At 41.2% G+C, this 18,253-nt stretch overlaps 1 protein-coding gene across 1 annotated transcript in view; it reads right to left on the reverse strand.

Annotated features, from left to right (window-relative positions):
- Positions 1-17,984, reverse strand: part of PRKAG2 (protein kinase AMP-activated non-catalytic subunit gamma 2) — a 218,302-nt gene extending 200,318 nt beyond the window's left edge. Inside the window, exon 1 of the mRNA XM_040546201.1 lies at positions 17,074-17,984. Within this exon, the coding sequence (XP_040402135.1) occupies positions 17,074-17,187 (114 nt within the window). The 5' untranslated portion in view covers positions 17,188-17,984. The remainder of the gene's footprint in view (positions 1-17,073) is intronic.
- Between the last annotated feature and the right edge of the window lie 269 nt (positions 17,985-18,253).

The raw sequence follows: 18,253 nt of genomic DNA on the forward strand, positions 1-18,253 counted from the left end.
GCTCCATACAGAGTCAGTGCGGGATCAGGACTAGTGTGGGCCAAGACATCTGCCAGTGCTGATTTACCTAGATCAATCTGGCTTTAAGCATGATGTTTTAGCTAACGTACAAGAATAGGGAGCCTATAAGCTCTACATTCCATCTTGCTATGGACTTGGGCAAGTTACCTTTTATATTCTTGCTTTCCAGGCTTTAAATCAGAAATAATGATACTTCCAGGCAATTTGGGTATTAACTCATACATTTCTGCCAAACATTTTGAAATGTGCAGAAGGAAGAATACAGAGGAGAGCAGTCCATTAGGGTTATTATGTTATGTTGGCTCTAACACCAGGCTTTCTTTTCAGAAGAGTTTTAAAACAAATATTTGGATCAAATACCCCATCAATAAAAACCTGGACACCCTCCAAGAGTCCACTTCTTTGGCAAGTTCAAATAAAGCAGATCTCCCCGTGTTTAACGTATAAGTGAAAACTGGAGCGCACAAAAAGCTGATATTAGAGGGTACAGTTGTCTGATAAGAGCTATGATCTACAGACAATACACTGAATAGCATATGGGTAATAAGATGAGACTGGTGAATATCAGGATCTTGCAAATACTTGAGAGCTGACAGTCAGGTGATTGGTGAAATTTCAGGTTCAGCATAATTAGGGCATTGCAATTACTGATGGTTCAGTAGGAATTACACTGCCCTCCAAACCAGGAAGGCAGGATAGTGCTGGCAGTCAAAATGCTGGGGAGGCCTGGAATGAACAAAACCATATGTTTCTATATACAGAGAAATAAAACACTTGTATCCATTCAAGATCTCATGACACATTTCCTTTAGAAAATAAATTTTTACTCCAAACTCTGTTCCACAGTTTGCATTTTTAGGTGATAATAGTTCTCCTTGTCAGATACGCCTGATGAAGTAATTTTCCTGAATTCCTGAAAAAAGTTTTCCCAGAACTGCTAAGTACCAGTGAAACACCTAGAGCTCTCTGTTCCAGAGCTATCTAAATGTCAGTCATAAATGGCAAAACAGAATTTTTAAAGCACTTTCGAGCTTTTCATATGAGAAGGCTTACAACGGTCCCCAAGTTTACTCCATGTACACCCAAGGTCAGTGCAGTCTGGGCTATATGCTCCCCTCAAGATCAAGAACAAAGTCGTCAGGGTGTTAGGGTCAAGACTGCCATGTTTCATACTACAGGGATATCCTTTTCCTCTGCAGTCCTGACATATGGAAGGAGAAGCACAGCTGGATCCAAGATAAAGCGAGCTTGTGGTTAGGAGGTTGCCCTGCTGCTCGGAGTCTAGCTAGTCTTGGCTTCAAGCACCAGATCGACTGTGTATTTTTGGGTTGTTGAGGAAATGAGACATTCATGACCTGATTCAGAAACTAAGGCTTTGGACAAAGTTTCAGATGAATCTGTTAATGAATTACCCACAATAGCTGAGTTTATGTTTGACTGAATTTCTATGGGCAGCTTAATGAATATACATCTACTTGGAAAAGAGTTAAACCAAGATGCACACTCATACTTGCTCTACTTTGCCATTGTACATAAAATATACAAATATGTCGTGCAGTCACAGTTGCTTTACATATAATTTTGCAACAATAAAAAGTCAAGAGCAAGAAAACATTATGGCTATTGCTAGAATATATATGTTTCCTTCCCAAAGTTATTACCTCCTGTGTAGCCCAACCAGTGTGCCAGACAAAGAACTCCCCCTCCAGCCCCTGGACATAAGTCCCATGTCTCCACTGGTATTATGGGTAGAAACTCCTCTTCTGAGCAGTTTGGTAACATGACACACAGCCGGGCTCATGGACAGCAGTGCTGAAAAGCCTGAATAACAGATTGTCCTAGTAAGGAAAATACGAACTTCTTAAGGCTTATTTTTAATTAGTTGCCAGATGGAAATGAAGTATTTTTCTTCAGAACTTTTAGAAGCTTCTCAGAAAAGTCAAGCTTTCCTCAGAACCAGCCTTATGTTCAAATAGGGACAGATAAAAGAACTTTTTTTTTCTATTAAAGAACTTTTTTTTCTATTAAATAAATCATGATAAACTCTGACATGATTTTCAGAAAAGAAAACAACATTAACTAAATCACCATGAGGATTCCAACATAAAACATCTAGCCAAGTATAAGTACTGCACATAAAAAAGCATATATTATGAAAACATACATAAAACTGTTTCAATTTACAGATCTTCAGCCTATTCACCAAGGCATACTTAATTTAAATGACTTAAAACTCCATAGAAAGTACATGATTTAGCCTTATGTCTCTTGGTCCATGCTGTCACCAGGCATCTACTTAAACAAAATATGGTCTGTCAGAACTCTGTATGGGCTTTTTGTACTTTGTCTCTATAATGCGGAGGTGAAAGAGAAAGGCTGAATGTATCTATTCTGGTCTGTGCACTTTGCCAATACTCACAGAGATATTTTAGGTTTCTGGCTCACAATGAGTTCAGCCTCTTACCTGCCTCCCCATTTAGACCACTGGAAGAAACCACAGCTTCAGAATTACTGTTGGAACATAATCAGAATAGTGGAGAGAGTGAATCATAGCATTAGCCACATATTACCACTCTACCTGAGTTTCTCTCATCTATCTCCATAAGAGATCTCTTAGACCATCCATTTTGCACAGTCCTTCTAAATGATACACTCAGACTTGTGGTAAACAGTGCTATGAAAATTGTCTGCAAGGAGAGAGAGCTCTCAGTAGAATATCCAGAAGAAATTTAGATGTTTGTCAAATTACATTCTTGTAAAATTGAAAAAATATATATATATTTTGGTATTTATTAACAAGGTATTTATCAATACACCATACGTTTCTCATTTATACCAGCTATAAGAGCACTCACAAGCTGAGGTGGTTCCCTCTCCCATCCCTCTAACCTGCAAAAGAGCCATAACAAAACCTTAATAATTTCATTTTGAGCAGAAATAGTGCCTCCAGCGCTGACCCCACTGACTATAGCAGTTCCAGAGGTGGCATGGAAAACACTCCCACCAAGGCAAGTAATGCCAAAGTCAGGCTCCGTATATCTAGTGGTGAGCAGCCCATACAGATGGAAATCCTCCAGAAGGTTCAGCCACTCCTTGCTCAGCACTGAACAGACCACTCAGGCCAAAAAAAAATCCTTTAAATCCCCTAAATTGCTAATTGTGGATATCTTCCATGAAATAGAAGGAGCATTGTAGCTCCCATTAGCATTAAGTAGCCTACCCTTAGGTAGCCAAGGTCCTCAGATGTTCTGAAAAACCTGACATTCATCCCTAAAGTCTACCGTTGTCTCAGGGATGCAAAGAAAATGAAAAAATCCTTTCAATAAAGACACAACATGTAACTGCAAGACTGATTTTTGTGGTGCTTGTATTTTATGATTGTGGTGGTTTTTTTTAGAAACTGTATCTAGAAATAGCAGTTAGTGCTTTTGGCTGGGAGGATACTGCTAAGGAATTACTATTTTTTTTCCAAAGGGTACGATGGCGTTTGGAAATAACTGGATTACAAAAATAGGGACACATATTAAAGGGAAATCTGATGTGAGAACTGGAAGACTGGCAAGAAGACTGAAAAACTATCTTTTGGCAACAGGTTCAAAATCAGTCTTAGTCAGCAAAAATGTTTAGGAGATCACTAAGAAATGAAGTTCCCAACCCAGTGCCAGGAAGTCAGATTTCCTCACTATGATGATAAATATCTTCAGTGGTAAGTGCTTAAAGACCAATCCTGCCTGTCAAAACAGAAGTGCCACAATGAATTGTTGTGAGGAATTTTATATGATGGACTTGATTTGTGCTCTGAGCCATGTTCAGTCTTTAGGGCTGTCCTCATGCTAACTTTCACAGCACTTAATTTAAATAATTTTCACTAAAACGAGATAAATCTATCTCTTTGGATAAACCATCATATCTTTCTACATTCTCTCTTTTCTGCAATGCTATCAGCAATCATATTTCTACCGGTCAATAGTTTTCCATCTTCCTTAACTCTATTATAATTTTCCATTTAAAATGCACTATGGCATAATCAGACTGCTTTTCAAGATCATCAGCTCTGGTAGGAGCAATATCTGTCTTGAAGAAAAAGAAATGGCACTGGCATAATCAATTTACTAATGACAGGTCCATTATACAATCAACAAATTGGTGTTTCTGCTCACTATTCCCTTTTCTCTTGCCTCCATAATAGCTCTTGGTTCAGATTTAGACTTTGCAATTCATGTAGTAAATGGATAAAGTAAGCATTTGGATTTTTACCAATTGCGTCGATTACTAATTGCAGCTGTTGCATTTTACTGCAAAAATACCTACTTTTCCACATAAGTATGATGATGATTCAGGAACAGACGAACATGCAAGTGCCCTGTGTATCACTTGTGTTTCGTGTTTCCTTGATGTAAAGAGCCTTTTCATCTCCACAAGATGATGAAGAACGCACTGGGCTGTGTAGCTAAATTCCACTGCGTAGTCAAGTAGAAATTTACTCATTTTTCTGTATGAACCTCTATGACTTTCCCAATTTCATTTTCTGTTTTTCATTATTTTCTATAGCAACCATCCTATAGGATAGATGTTCCATTTTGTAGCTCATCCTAGCAAATGGTCATCCCTCCATCACTGTATTTACCTGATTTTTTTCAGGGTTTAAGGAAAATGCAGTTTAGACATTTCATTGCAACAATTCTGGAGAGGAAATTCTGTTTTTTATTCTTTTTTTTTCATTATGAATAAAAATCTCATCTATATAATTTTATTCTATTTCATTTGTTGTGTATAATTCATCTGCAAAGCACTGCAGCCTGCCTTGCGTTAGAGGACACAGTACTAATGAGATTCCCTGAGATATTTGACTGTGCTTTGGCAGAATATATCCAAAATGCCACTAGCATGTTACATTAAAATTAATTAATTTAAAATTCACATTTGCAATATTTAGTAGCCTGATAACTAGAACCAAAAATTAACATGATTTCAGGTTAGCTCAGCAGTAAATTTCCACTACCTGTTACCGTCCACATCCCCAAATAACCAAAAAAGCCTCCACAGGTAAATAACTAAAAAAGAAACCTTCTAAAATAACCTGGCAAGGGCAGAGTAAAGCAGAGGATTCCTGTTGTGGGAGTTCTCCTGTGCAACAAGTACATTCCCAACGAGCAAGCCCAGGCATATTTGTTTTTACGTAGCCGTTTCCACACCAAGACACATTTCCATTCCCCCCTCCCTCCTTCTGCTTTTGTATTCCATCGTCCACATCAACAATTAGTGGAAGTGGCTGGCTGTGCCTGCTCACATTGTTCCCAGACTTTGCTCTCCCCCAGTGAGCTCTGAAGACCATGCGTTATTTGACATGACATGACTTGGAGGCCTTCTACAGCAACAGCTGTATGCAGGGAAGCAGAGAAAAGAAAGAAGAAAATTAGTCCAGGTTACAACCATCCTGGGTAGCAGGACACAAATTAATACTCCTTACTCTTTTACCACATTGTCCTAGGTGATTGGCCTTTAATTTATTTAGTCGTGTAAATCCAAAACAAAAACAAAAACAAAAACAAAAAACAGGAAAGAGAGAGAGAGACAAGGAAAAAAAAAATGGAAGAAAGAGAAACAGCAAAAAGGTCAAGATACAAAGTCAGCTAGCTGTTCTATTTGTTTTGTGACATTAAAACACAGGATATGAAATTGAAAATTATCTCCATATAGCTAGAAACTAAACCCAGATGTTTTAACATCAGGCAGAAGCATATTCATAATGATTTTTTTTTTTTCTGAAATCATTCAATATCTATTGCATTTTCCATCACAGTTCATTTCACTGGAACATGAGCAATTTGCCAGCCTGTACGTACACACTGAACGTATTCAGCTCGTCGTAAACAGCTGCACACAGGGCAGCTTCCTTTCATACATACACAGGCTCTGCACTTGTGTCCTTACGTTATTTTATTTTTTAAATTAACCTAACCAAGTACACAAAACTTTCAGGAGCATAAAACAAAATTAAGGGTAAACTATTGCTTTCTGGAAATGGACTCTTAGCAATTTCTTATCTCAAAACTGATGTTTCCTTAGGGTATATACTTAGTATTTCCTCTCATTTTGTTGCTGGAGTCCACAGAAATAAGATTTTACTGGGAGGTGATCCCCACGTGCATGTCCCCAGATGCTCAGGCTGTGTGTTCCAACTCTCATCATTAAAATGCATACACAGATCACTGCCATTGGTATTGACAGTCTTTGGTAATTACACGTGTGCCCTTTACTCCATTACTTTAACTCAAAAACAGTCAAGGCGATGAGCTGTTTTGCAGCAGATATGTACACAAAAATTTCGAATTGGTTACCCCATCGCCTTCTGACAACTTGAGGTGTTCTCTCATCTCTTTCCAGTGACCTTGACAAAGAGCAGCCTGTGAAGCAATATCGGCACCAACTTGTGCAAGTCCAAACACTTTTAAACCCAAATACCTCTGTTTCATAAACTTTCGGACAAAAAGTCGACACAGATCGTGGCAGTGAAAGATATTTTTCCTTTTAAAACTTGTCTATTTAAGGGTCAGTTTGAAATAACTATCCACAGTAAGTCTGAACACATTAAATGCCTGCAGTAGTTCACAATAAGTTTTAAACAGTAACACAGCAAAAAATATGTAAATGAAAAATCATCCCAGCTTTGAAATGAGTGCAGCTTTTTCTCAAGTTACATTTAAAAGTTAAAGAGGGTAGGAAAGGAATTTAGTTTGGAAGTCTTTATCATATGCAATAATTGGTCACTCTGTCAAACCTAAGTTCGTACATCAACTTTATTGTATCACAGTGAATTGCACCACACCAAGCACTGGTATTAGTTTCAGTTTTTATCATCAAGAGAACAGCTGCTATTTATTTCTTCCCAAATTACTTCTTGGTATTACTTTCAATCTCTGTTCCATAAAAAAGCAAGCTTCTGACTTTTTTTTTTCTTTTCTTTTGTTGTTGTTGTTTAGCTATCAGGTGCAAGAGGATGTTTTCCCCATTCAAAGCTGAAAATAAATTGGGAGTGGAAAAAGTAGGAAAACGAGCTTTTGTTTTGTAATACACGTACAAAAAACAGAAGGGGAAGAATGGCATTTTGAAAGCCTGAAAGATGTAAAATTAGATTTTCAAACGTGCTTAAGGACTTCCTGATGCAGATGAACTAGTAGGATCTTCAAATACTGCAAAGGGAACTACCATGCCCAAAATCTTTTGAAAACTCCATCTCTCTGAACTACTAGCCTTCTTAGCACCTAGTATTTTTTCTCTAGGATAAATCTTGTGAATTGCATTTCAAGTACTTTGAGTAATCCATTGTTCTAGGGTTTTTTTGATCTCAGATTATAGTCAGATGGCCATCAAAAGTGAGTGAGTTACTGGGGCTCACCAAGTTACCACTCACCTGCTGAGTTGTTTTATCTGACAGTGCCCACTATGAAAATGAAACATGCTGGCTAATGAAGAAAGCATTTTAAGACAACATGTTTTACTCAGCTTTGCAACAGGACAGGAGGATGCACGTAGGCTATTAATAAAGCCAAACTGGCAAACAGCAGCTTGCTTTGCCTGGGTAACTGTTGGTTGGAGGCCACCAGGACAGCTGATGAATGCTGCATTACCCAAAGGTGAACAACATTTTTCTCTTACTAAGTAATAGAGACTAGTCCACTACCGTACATGACTAAGGAAGGCACGCTTCCTCTTTTCATGTCTTCAGTGTTTTACAATCAAAAATCAGTAGAGTTCATTTAACAGCAGCTTTTGCATGCCAGCTGATGAAGCCTCCACAGGCCTGCTCCAGTGAAAGGAGCCAACACTCTTTAAGTACACAATAAAGAAAAAGGAATTGAAGTAATTGCAGTTTTTTAATTACTGGTATTACTTTATAAAGAGAATTGTTGGCATGTACCCTCCTGCCTCTGCATAGCTTAGAGCTGCGTACAGTCATTCTCAAAAACATTAAAAAAATAAGGAAAATGTATAATTAATCATCATCCAACTAAAAGAAGTCTATTAAATTAGTATTTACCTTTAACATCAACTAACTAAATAAAAGGACAAAGGGAACAGCTGAGTAACATTTCTTACCTCCCATTCATCTCCGACTATAAATCTTATGTTTATGAATAATGTTGGCTCAACTTTTCAAATGGCAGAAGCTCTCCATTTTCCCACAAAAAAATAGAGAGCTGGTGTAACATTAATGGAGGGAGTATCCAAGAAGAATAGTTTGAGACAATGCTGGTATTCTCTCTCCTGCAGTAGCTGGCAGCAGGATTGGGGAATGCCCAGCTGTGGCAACTGGAAGAAGAAGTCAACAGATTGAAGGAATGGAGACAGGATGCCTGCAAACTCTTTGGAGGGTGCTGTAGGTTGGTACAATGCTGTTTGGGATGCTCCAAAGCCCATCTGCTTGAGTTTATAGATGACTACACACTAAATGGCTGCAGATCGCCTGTTTCAAGAACTCTGCACCTAATGTGCCAACACTGATTCAGAAAAGGAAAAAAAAAAAAAGACAAAAAAGACTAATCTTTCACAACTTTCAACAACTACACGAACCATATGGAGAGTGTGATAAGTAGGAACACTCATTGATGTGTCACTTTGGGTGCTAGAATTTAATGTAGTCTTCTCTCATTTATTTAATCTCCTCAATCCTTGGTTTTCCTGATCAGACTGTCAAAAGAGCACTAACTGTTATTTTAGGACACAGAATGATGGTAGACAAAAACTGGAATCCTTTCACTTAACACAGATTTTCAAAAAACAAAAGGAAAAATACTTTCAGTCACTGCTGACTTAGGCTGAGCTTGTACACTGTTTCTTCTGTGAAAAATACCACAGGAAGAAGGATGGGGTTATTGTTAAGGTAAATGAACTAGGTCTCAAGAGTTCATGAGTGCAACTGCCACACTCCTCTACAACATGGGAAAAGTTGCTTAAACTCCAACCATCTACCTGAATATCAGTACTGCAGGAACAGTACTGTTTCCTCTCATGTCTCCAGTCTATAACACCTTTCAAGTCCTTAAATTCTTCAGTTTGTCTCTACCAACATATGCATCCTATGTGTGCATGGATATCTAGCTCAAAAGCATTAGGTTGTGCATGGAATGAGCATCCCATAGGGGTTTCGGTGTGGCATACTGATACTTAAAAAAAATACATTGAAAGTGGTTCATAGTTTACCAGCCACCATGTTAAAACAATGGAAATGTGACACAAAAATCTATTATTATTTTGCACTGTATGCATGGAATATTCTTTGTGGATCTCATGCTTCAGCCACTCATCAGTGCAAAGCTTACATCCAGGACTCTCTTCCGTCCAACCTCAGGCAATAAAGCAGATAGACATTCAGATAACTAGGTGATGATTTCATGCTCTTGAACTGTCTTTCCTCATGCTTCTTGATTTAGATCATACTTCCAACACAGAAGCCCTGATTAATACTCTGTAACAGCAAATCCCCCTCTAATTAATTTATGCAAAAGGAATGACAAGGCATGATGAAAACCACATTCCAGAAGATGCAAGGCTCTACTGAGAAGCTGGCAAGCTCCCATACGTATTGTGATAACATTGACTAAGCATATTTTTTAGTCTCTTCCTTACTCTCCCCTTCTTCCACAAGCCTTTTTGGGAACATTGTGCCTCCAGTTTCCACTCCCATCTTAGAGCATGTTTTTCTCAGAAGCCTCTACACTACATGATCAAATCCAATTTCACTTCCCAAATGAGTATTATGCTCATGGAACAGGATCCAAATAACTGTGGAGCTATTCAGTTTGCCTGGCTAGCAGCTAAACAATATTTAGTCTCAATGAGCTTTCACTTGCCCAAATGCATTCCTTCAGAGCAATGAAGCTGTGTGGTCTTCATCCTTGGAGATATCCAAAACGTGATAAAACAAGGAGCAACACACTGTGACTCTACTCTCAGCTGCAGAACTGGACTAAACAATATCCAGAGATGTCTCCTGACCTCATTTTTTCCACGATTCTGTACAAAATACTTGTTGGTAGTTACACCTTTGAAAGGCAACATCACCAACTATACCTTTTCAATGGAGAGCTTGTCTTCACTGCAGTATTTCTTCATGCTTGATTTCAAATTTTACCCCTAATCCAGCTCAGCAGGTATCGATTTCTAAATCCACAGAAAATATGGAGTTAGAAATCCAAACTTCTCTAAAGGAATCAACAGGCACATAGCTTCTAAAAGCCAGATCTGAACACCAGTGATTCATCAAAGACCATTAGGAAGTCTACAACTAGGCAGGAAAATCCTGTGTTTTGTAGTGCTGTACGCCAGCACTCTAGCCACTGTGATAGCTTTTATTTCTGCAGCTCTCAGAAGCAGGGTGTTTTATCTTCATTGTTCCGATAGCATTACCAATGTGAAAACTTGACTGCAAATTGCACAATGCCTGTTGTGAATAAATGATGATAAAAGTTTCATAACATGGCAGATAATGCTTATAATGCACACATTTCCTCCTAATGAAACTCCAGATCTATGAATGTGTTCTCCAGGAGCTTAAAAAGGGTATGTAGCTCTATCGTCCTGATTGTAAAAATAGATTAAGTCTTCAGCTTATGACATAGGTTCTGTTTTTGGAAGAGAATATCATCAGCACCCTGTGTAATAATGACCAAAAGGTCTGAACAATCACGGTGTGTAATATAAATGACAACCATGAAACACATTCTGCAATGCATCTGCTATGGAGCCCACTAAGTCACGCTTACATAATGTAATTTACTGTTTTAAAGATTTCATATGTAGTTATATGCAAGCAGTTTGCGAGGCAGTATTACAGAAGCAAACATTAAATTGATGCATTACATTCCAATTCCTGCAACCATACAAAGAAAAATCAGTCTGCTGCAGAAATTTTCATATACGCTACTGTTTCAACTCACTGCTAGTATGAGAATAATATAATTCTAATTGTAATTACTAATTGTAATTCTAATTGTAATTACTAATTCTAGTAATTCACTAGTAGCACAGTACTATACTATACCACCAAACCAACAAACATATTGTATCTTTATTGATGGTATCTTATATTTATGTGTATACATAAGATCGTCTTTTCAGTCACATGCAAAACATACTCCATTCAAGATACATTCAAGCTGCTTTTTCTTTTTGGCTTTGAAGACTTGCACTCTCCCTATTTGCCAGGCCATAGCACTTTCTCTTGTGTGTAGTAGAAAACTGTAACAGTGGTCCTCTGCAACTAGAGCAGGTTCTGAAAGCAAGCTAATTATTGAAGCCTGACAATCAGCTTAGGATAATGTAGCCCACAAAAGGGTTATTTTTATGCCGGACAGCCTTATTCTTCATTTCTCTTGGAACTGACTCTGCTCTTTCATTATTCCCTATACATGGAACACTTTTTGATATAAATGCAGCTTTTCTTCAAAATAATGAAAATTAAAAGTCTCCACACACCATGTATGCCCATAACTCAGTCTACAAACAACCATGCTGATGCTGTTTTGACTTTCTACTATTTTCTACTTATTTCTTTTCCCATTAGCTGTGCTGAGCCAACCACAGGGTCATGCCAACCTACACTGCCCATACATCATCAACAAAATGATTGTTTAACCCTGTCTTCAGAGGCAAATTCTGCTTTTGGTCACCTCTGAGCAGGTCCCTTGAAAGCAATGTGGTGCCCAGGTGAGATTTTACAATAAGTTGAACCTTGCAGGTCTGTGAATAGGCACTGGAACCTCCCAGGTACTAATGTGGGCACGCATGAACCGCAGGATATTAATGGAAATGATTCATGAGAAGGAAAGAATGCAGCTGGTTTTCTCATATCCTTGGACTGGCACATGGGGAAAGAAAACAACGATCTCAAAAGCTAAGATTTTGAGCAGTCACTGATGCCGACACAACATGGTGCAATGTCATCTGCTCTCTAAGTAACAGTGTGACTAACTTTACATGATGGGAACTATTAAAGGTAGTTTAACACTTAACCACATGAATCCTCTTTGGCAAAGGACAACAAGTTCATGAACTTAATTTCATTCCTCTTTGTCTTACTCTCACCATCAAAAGACCTTTACTTTCCTCATCACTCCCAGCCCCTCTAGGAGAATGACATTTTCTTCTATTTCTGTAGTTCCCAGTACAAGCATGGTGTGAATAACCTTCTAAGAAGCCAAATCTTACAATCCACATTTCTGTAAGGTTTATTCCACATTCATGACTTCTTCCTCCAATGAAATTCACTTTCCTGCAAACCCACAGACCTCACAGGGCTCACAGGGATAAATAATGGAGGGTGATGAGATAATTTAGGAGTAGAATCTCCTAGCAGAAAAAGTGATGTTTCAAAGAAGCAGTGCTTTTCAATAAGATGATGATCGGTTTTCCTTATGCTTTAAAACTAAAAAGACTAAGAGCTTCTTTAAGTACAGTGGCAGCTACTGTTACTGCAAATATGAATCCGTTATTCTTTCCTTCAGATAGATTCAAAGTGCAATCTCAAAGCTCCTAAGCAAATACCTGTTGCCCTCTTCAGATCTTTAGTATATCAGCCCCTTAGGCAGGACTCCAAATATAAAATTCAAGGCCACAGAAGCTCAGGACAAATTAGAGTCCTCCCTGCGAGAGCAAGGACAATCGCAGATTTAATTTTAGGGAAAATTTTCTCTCTCCTCTTTGACTCCCTTCACCACCTCTTCCCAAGAAAACAAACTTTTTTTTTTCATTCTTAGATCAAATTGGAAGCTGATTCCCTCATCTTTGAAAGAACTGACCTGCTTATTTCTCACGTGCAGCTTTCTAAAGTGTTCCTTAGATTCAAGTGCAGTTCTCATCAGCCCACCCAGAAATTACCAGGAGACAAGCACCCTGCAAAAACTGTGCCAGAACAAAATCATTTCACAGTGACTTATTAGGCATGCAGTCATTAATGATTATGCAAGCGTGGCGAGCAAGATGGAAGGGCAGAGCCTGAGCCAACACGAGCTGTCAGGACGGCGTTGTAACCTATCAGGTTAGAAAAATTTGAGCCATCTGATGTTTCAGCCTGGCATCCCAACATAATAACAGGCCTGGAAGCAGCAAAGAATTTGCACGTTGGGGAATGTGTTCAGAAGCTTGGCAGATGACAAAGAAATAGGCAAGAGTGCAGAGATGTTTGGGTGACGTTGACAAGAAAGAATCGTGGTCTCCAAGAGCCTCCTTGCAATGCATCAGCTTTGCTGTCAGGGCTGAAGTGTCAGAGGCAATAGCCACTTCACCAGGCTGAAAGAAGATGTTTTCATATTCATTTGCAGATGTTATTTTTGTCCTTATTGTGAAAAAAATCTTTGTTCTCTTGCATAAAAAGTCACCTTGTGATATATTTGGGTACAATCCAAAGAAGTGCCAAGGTGCTGTAATGCTCACCTGCTGGGAGCAGCAGGTGCTTGGCACTTGCCATGGCAAAGCTCTTGAGACAGGTTCTGCTCTCATTTGCACTAGTGTAAACACTCTCAACTTTGCTGGCACTGACTGAATTATCCCAGCTGAAATTCAAAGCAAGCAGGAGCAGAATCTCTCCTTTTTTTCTGCAGCAACACAGGATTACAATGGTAACGTTAGCATTAGAGCAGATCAATTTTGCAAGATGACAGAAGAACACGCTGATCTCACTACTGTGAGCTCCTACTCAGCAGACAATTGCAACCCATCTTAGAACAGGGTTTTTTAAACGTTCAAAGTAATGTGGCAGCATTATCGTCTAATGGCTTAAAAAGGAATTCTATAATGCTAATGTCTTCATATTACAGACATGATGCATCTAGAGAGCAAAGAGTTGTATCCAAATCTGTAGCAGATTTCAAGAGTATTGGACCAGAAATTTCCATTTAGGCAGTTCTAATTTCAAGCCCTCAGAACATGCTGCTGGGAAAGACAGAGGCTGATACGACCTCTACCTCACAAAGGCTCCTGCGACCACATTACTGTCCGTCTAAATCACTAGTTTGTCAGTTGTGCATTTGCAAAGAAAACGAAAAATAAACCAAAAAGTTGTTCAATCAGTCCAGCAATTTAGCAGATCCTTCCCTGCCATGCTAACAGAAAACGGTGGCCCCTGCTTCTCTCTGGGTTGCTGAATGACAAGCTGAGAGGAGCTAGGAAACCCAACTAGCAGGAACTTAGTGGTCAACCACTATTCCCAGAAGCAAACGTTGGGCGCCACTGTCCCGAAGGAGATTCAGCACAGAAAGAAGGTAAAAATAGAGTGTTTTGAGACTTTCTATATAATGTTTTGATGCTTTTGCTTGAGAAAGATGTACCTGAGAAATGCCCTGGAGTGTTGCAAGACACAAAAGCAGCTTTCTTAAACTGATATTTTTTCCCCACCGTCCGAGGCCAGTTCAAAAACAAAAGAAAACAACAAAAAAAGAGGGAATAAAAGCATGCAAGTTTTATTTTCAGACATGTCTATTACTCCCCAGTCTTCTAGCCATTATGTATTATGTATACAATTACGTAGTGTATTTTGCACCATTCACCTTTTTTTTTTCCCCCACAATATTTATCATCACTTTTTAATTCAGGATTTCTACACGATCAATAAATATGTTTTAGGGTAGCCTGCGTCACACCAGCACCTTTCTGGCCCACTGCTCTCTCTTTCAGAATTGACTCCGCTCTCTCTTCCTGTTCAGACCTTTTCAGTTCCTAATTTGAAGATGTCAATGAGCAAGAATTACATGTCTCAGCAATAAACATGATCTCACAGCAAAACAAAGAAGAGGATGAACAAAATAAAAATTACTGTCTGGTGAAAGCTCCCTTGACAACTACAGCTACACTGACAGGCGCCACTGAAATAATAGGAATGATGCTTCAAAACAACAGCCAAGAAAACGTTATGAAAGAGAAAAAAAAACACTCTAAATGGGCCTTTTCAAATGCAGATTCCACTGTCAAATGAGGAGAATGACAAAAATGTTCTTTCTTATAGCATAGTCATATTTAAACTGCCAGATAACAGAAATCCACCAAAAATGAGAGTACTACCTGAAAGAATTTGGGTCCGATAGCCCATTTCAGGAATATTGAAATGATGCAAAATGAATCAAAAGGATCATATTTTGGGGGTAGAAAGGAGAAATGAAAAGTGTTCATTCAATTCAGTCTCGAATTGCTCCCAGCTGGGGCAACAATAAAACTCACATGGACTTCAGTGCACTGTCAGGCATTTGTGGCTGAGTAACTACCACTATCTAGAAGATAAACTACAAAGCAAAGAAACTAAATGGTTAATGAACATGAAGAATTATCGTCTGGTACTAGTGATGTTCCATCCAAGACAAAACTAAGCAACACTCATGACAAAAGGCTGTCTACAGGCTTAAGGAAGTGATTAGGAGAGAGCATCAGCCTTCATCTGTTCAGTGAACAAGTTATTCAGCGTTGTCTTCCACCTTAGCTTCACAGCCATAAAGTGGGGCAAACTGCTCCAAGTACTGGTGTGGTCAGAGATGTCTGGTGCTTGGTTTGATTTCATAAGCACCGGACAGATCCTGTAAGATCCTGCAGCAACCACAGCATCTCCCAGGCTACCTGTGGCTCTTCAGCAGGCAGAAAATGCATTTTCTCTGAGCAGAGGTGGAGATAGAGCTGCACAGCAGGTCCTGGCTAGACTGAATCAGAGGAAGGGGGCTGTGGAAAGAGCTGGTAACGCAGCAAGGCGGCAGACAGGATGGAAAGGAAAAAGGTGCACAGTGTGAGCAGCGCTCAGACCTGGTAAAGCTAATTTTCACGGTATTTTACACTCCTATTATGAAGTCCTGCCAGTAACGTGGCAAAGATCGTTGCCTAAAAATTCCAGCCCCAAACACACAGGCAACACCCCTGTGAGCAGAAACAGACCCGGCTATCCTAGGATCGAGCGCACTCACGCAGCGCAGCAGAAGTTTGGCTTGGGCTCCTGGGCTTGCATTCCTCCCCAGAGAAAAACGAAATGTGCAGAAGAGCCATGGATTTCTCCTCCATTTTATTCCACGCACTCAAGACACCTAATAAATTTGCTTTGACTTCTTATTCTTCTCTAAAAGAAAGGAAAAAAAATTAGAAATATCTTCTTTGCTCCCTGGTGGCCTGGCAGAGACTTGTGTAGGACTGTTTCCCACTTTTATATAATGAGATAAAGGAAAAACAGATTGCGCAGGAAAAGATATTGGGGCTCAGACATTTTTTATTTTTTATTTTTGCCAGAAGTACTGGAACCAAAAAGATGTTGGTACTGAGAATAGAAAAACTAGTTACAGAGATAACAAGAATGTCCTAATAGTAAAGAAAAGCAGCAAATAAACTTTTGAAAGAGATGTAAACTCTGAAGACCCAGATAATAAGGCAGCCTCTGAGTACTCACGGGGACCAGAGCGAAACTTTCGGTCTGAGGTTATTTGGTATCTATACGCTACAGCTTCTCGCCTGTTTTACGGCGTGACCGTGCAAAACAAAACTGAGTCGGTGCACAGGCTGCATGGCTCCCTTGTCTGCTCCACCGTGACAATGCCACTGTCCCTGCCTTCTCAGCAACAAACACACTGCTCGTGTCAAAATCTGGGCTCCCGAGCCCTGGGAAATTCAGCCGCGGGCTGGTTTTGAGCCACGGCAGCGTCAGGTTAAACGCCCCGATTCAGCCTCAAGGCACGGACAGTTCCCGGAGCCAAAGCTGGCGCTGCTGAGCCCCGCGTTTGGGGGTGACCAGGCTTCTCCCTGAGCCACGCTACAAGGAGCGATCCCACAGCTGAGTTATCCTCGCTGCTGGTGCCACTCACTGCAGGCAGGACCCCACGGGACACCCCCCCCCCCCCCCTCCTTGCTCCAGCCCAACCCAAACGCGGAGGACTCGCCTGTTGCACCCCAAAACCTCCAGACCTCGGTGTAAGCAGCGGGAACCCCCTTTCCCTGCCTCCAGCCGTGGTGAGGCTCAGAGAAAGCCGTGCCCCGGTGCCCAAGGCACAGCCAGCCGCCGAAGGGGAGGAAGAGCAGGGAGCCACTTACGGGGATGTGCACTCGCAGCATGAGTTTCTTCTGGCTGGAGCTTTTCCTGCTGCTGCTGCTGCTGCTGCTGCTGGAGGCATCTTTCTTCTTGGTGTCCATGGCAGTGCTCCCCATCCCTGCACCCCGGCGTGGTGCCGGGCGATGGATCCGCAGAGGAAAGCTGCTCGTCCCCTACCCCACCGGCCGCGGTTACTCCAGGCTCCTTAAAATTATTTTTTTTTCCTTTTTTTTTTTTTTTTTTTAATGGCCTTAGGAAATAGGAGGGGGGGGGGGGGGGGGGGGGGGAAGAAGCGGAGGGAAGGGGAGGAGTTTCTCCAGCCCCAGCCTTTAATCCCAGAAGCGAGGTGTCAGGGGGACCTTCTCAGGAGCATGAGATGCCCCTGGGTGCGCTGCTCGCTTTCTCACTCTTCCGCCCTTTCAAAAATATCCGGAGCATCCTGCGGGGGGGGGGGGGGGGGGGGGGGGGGGGAGGTTAAGGGGTTAAGAAAGTTTCCTTCCCTTCTCTCAGCCCGGCCGCGCTCTCCCTGAAAGAAATCAAACCCCGAGCTCCCTCCCCTAAAGAAGAAGAAGAAATAAAACCCCAACGCCACGAACGCCCGCAGCCCCCTTCCCAGCCCCGGCCGACACCGCTCCCCCGCGGCCACAGGCCGGGGCTGCCGCCAGCCAGCCGGTGCCTGAGGCAGCAGGGCCCCAGCCGGCTCCTGGACGCGTGGTTTTTCCTCTGCCTCCCTCCCCAAAAAGCCTTCAGACGCCCAAATCAGCCGAGAGAAGGAGGCAGGTGGCAGCCCTCTGGCAAGCCGAGCCCGCCTCGCAGTGTCAGGGAGCGGGACACCGCCGCCTCGCCTGGTGGCTCTCGCCATGGCCGTGCCACCTCCGCTTCCAGGTCTGTGGGGGCTGAGGGTTTCCGACAGCAAATTCTGCACGAGCGAGGGGTCTTTGCCTTAAAAACAAACAAGAGGCTTTCATACGTGTAGAAACAGGCATGCGTTCCGGATCAAGATAGGAGTTTTCCTGTCAGAAGTGACACTCCTCCCCTTGAACGTCCCGTTTTACAGGCGCCCAAGGTGTAAAGCCCTGCCAAGCCTGCCCTGGCACAGCCACACACCTCCGATCGCATCATTTAAACCCAGATTTTCACTGGGCTCCCAGCTGTGCATGTGTGTATTCCCACAGTCTACAC

The sequence above is a fragment of the Cygnus olor genome, chromosome 2, assembly GCF_009769625.2.
Source record: "Cygnus olor isolate bCygOlo1 chromosome 2, bCygOlo1.pri.v2, whole genome shotgun sequence".
Lineage (NCBI taxonomy): Eukaryota > Metazoa > Chordata > Aves > Anseriformes > Anatidae > Cygnus > Cygnus olor.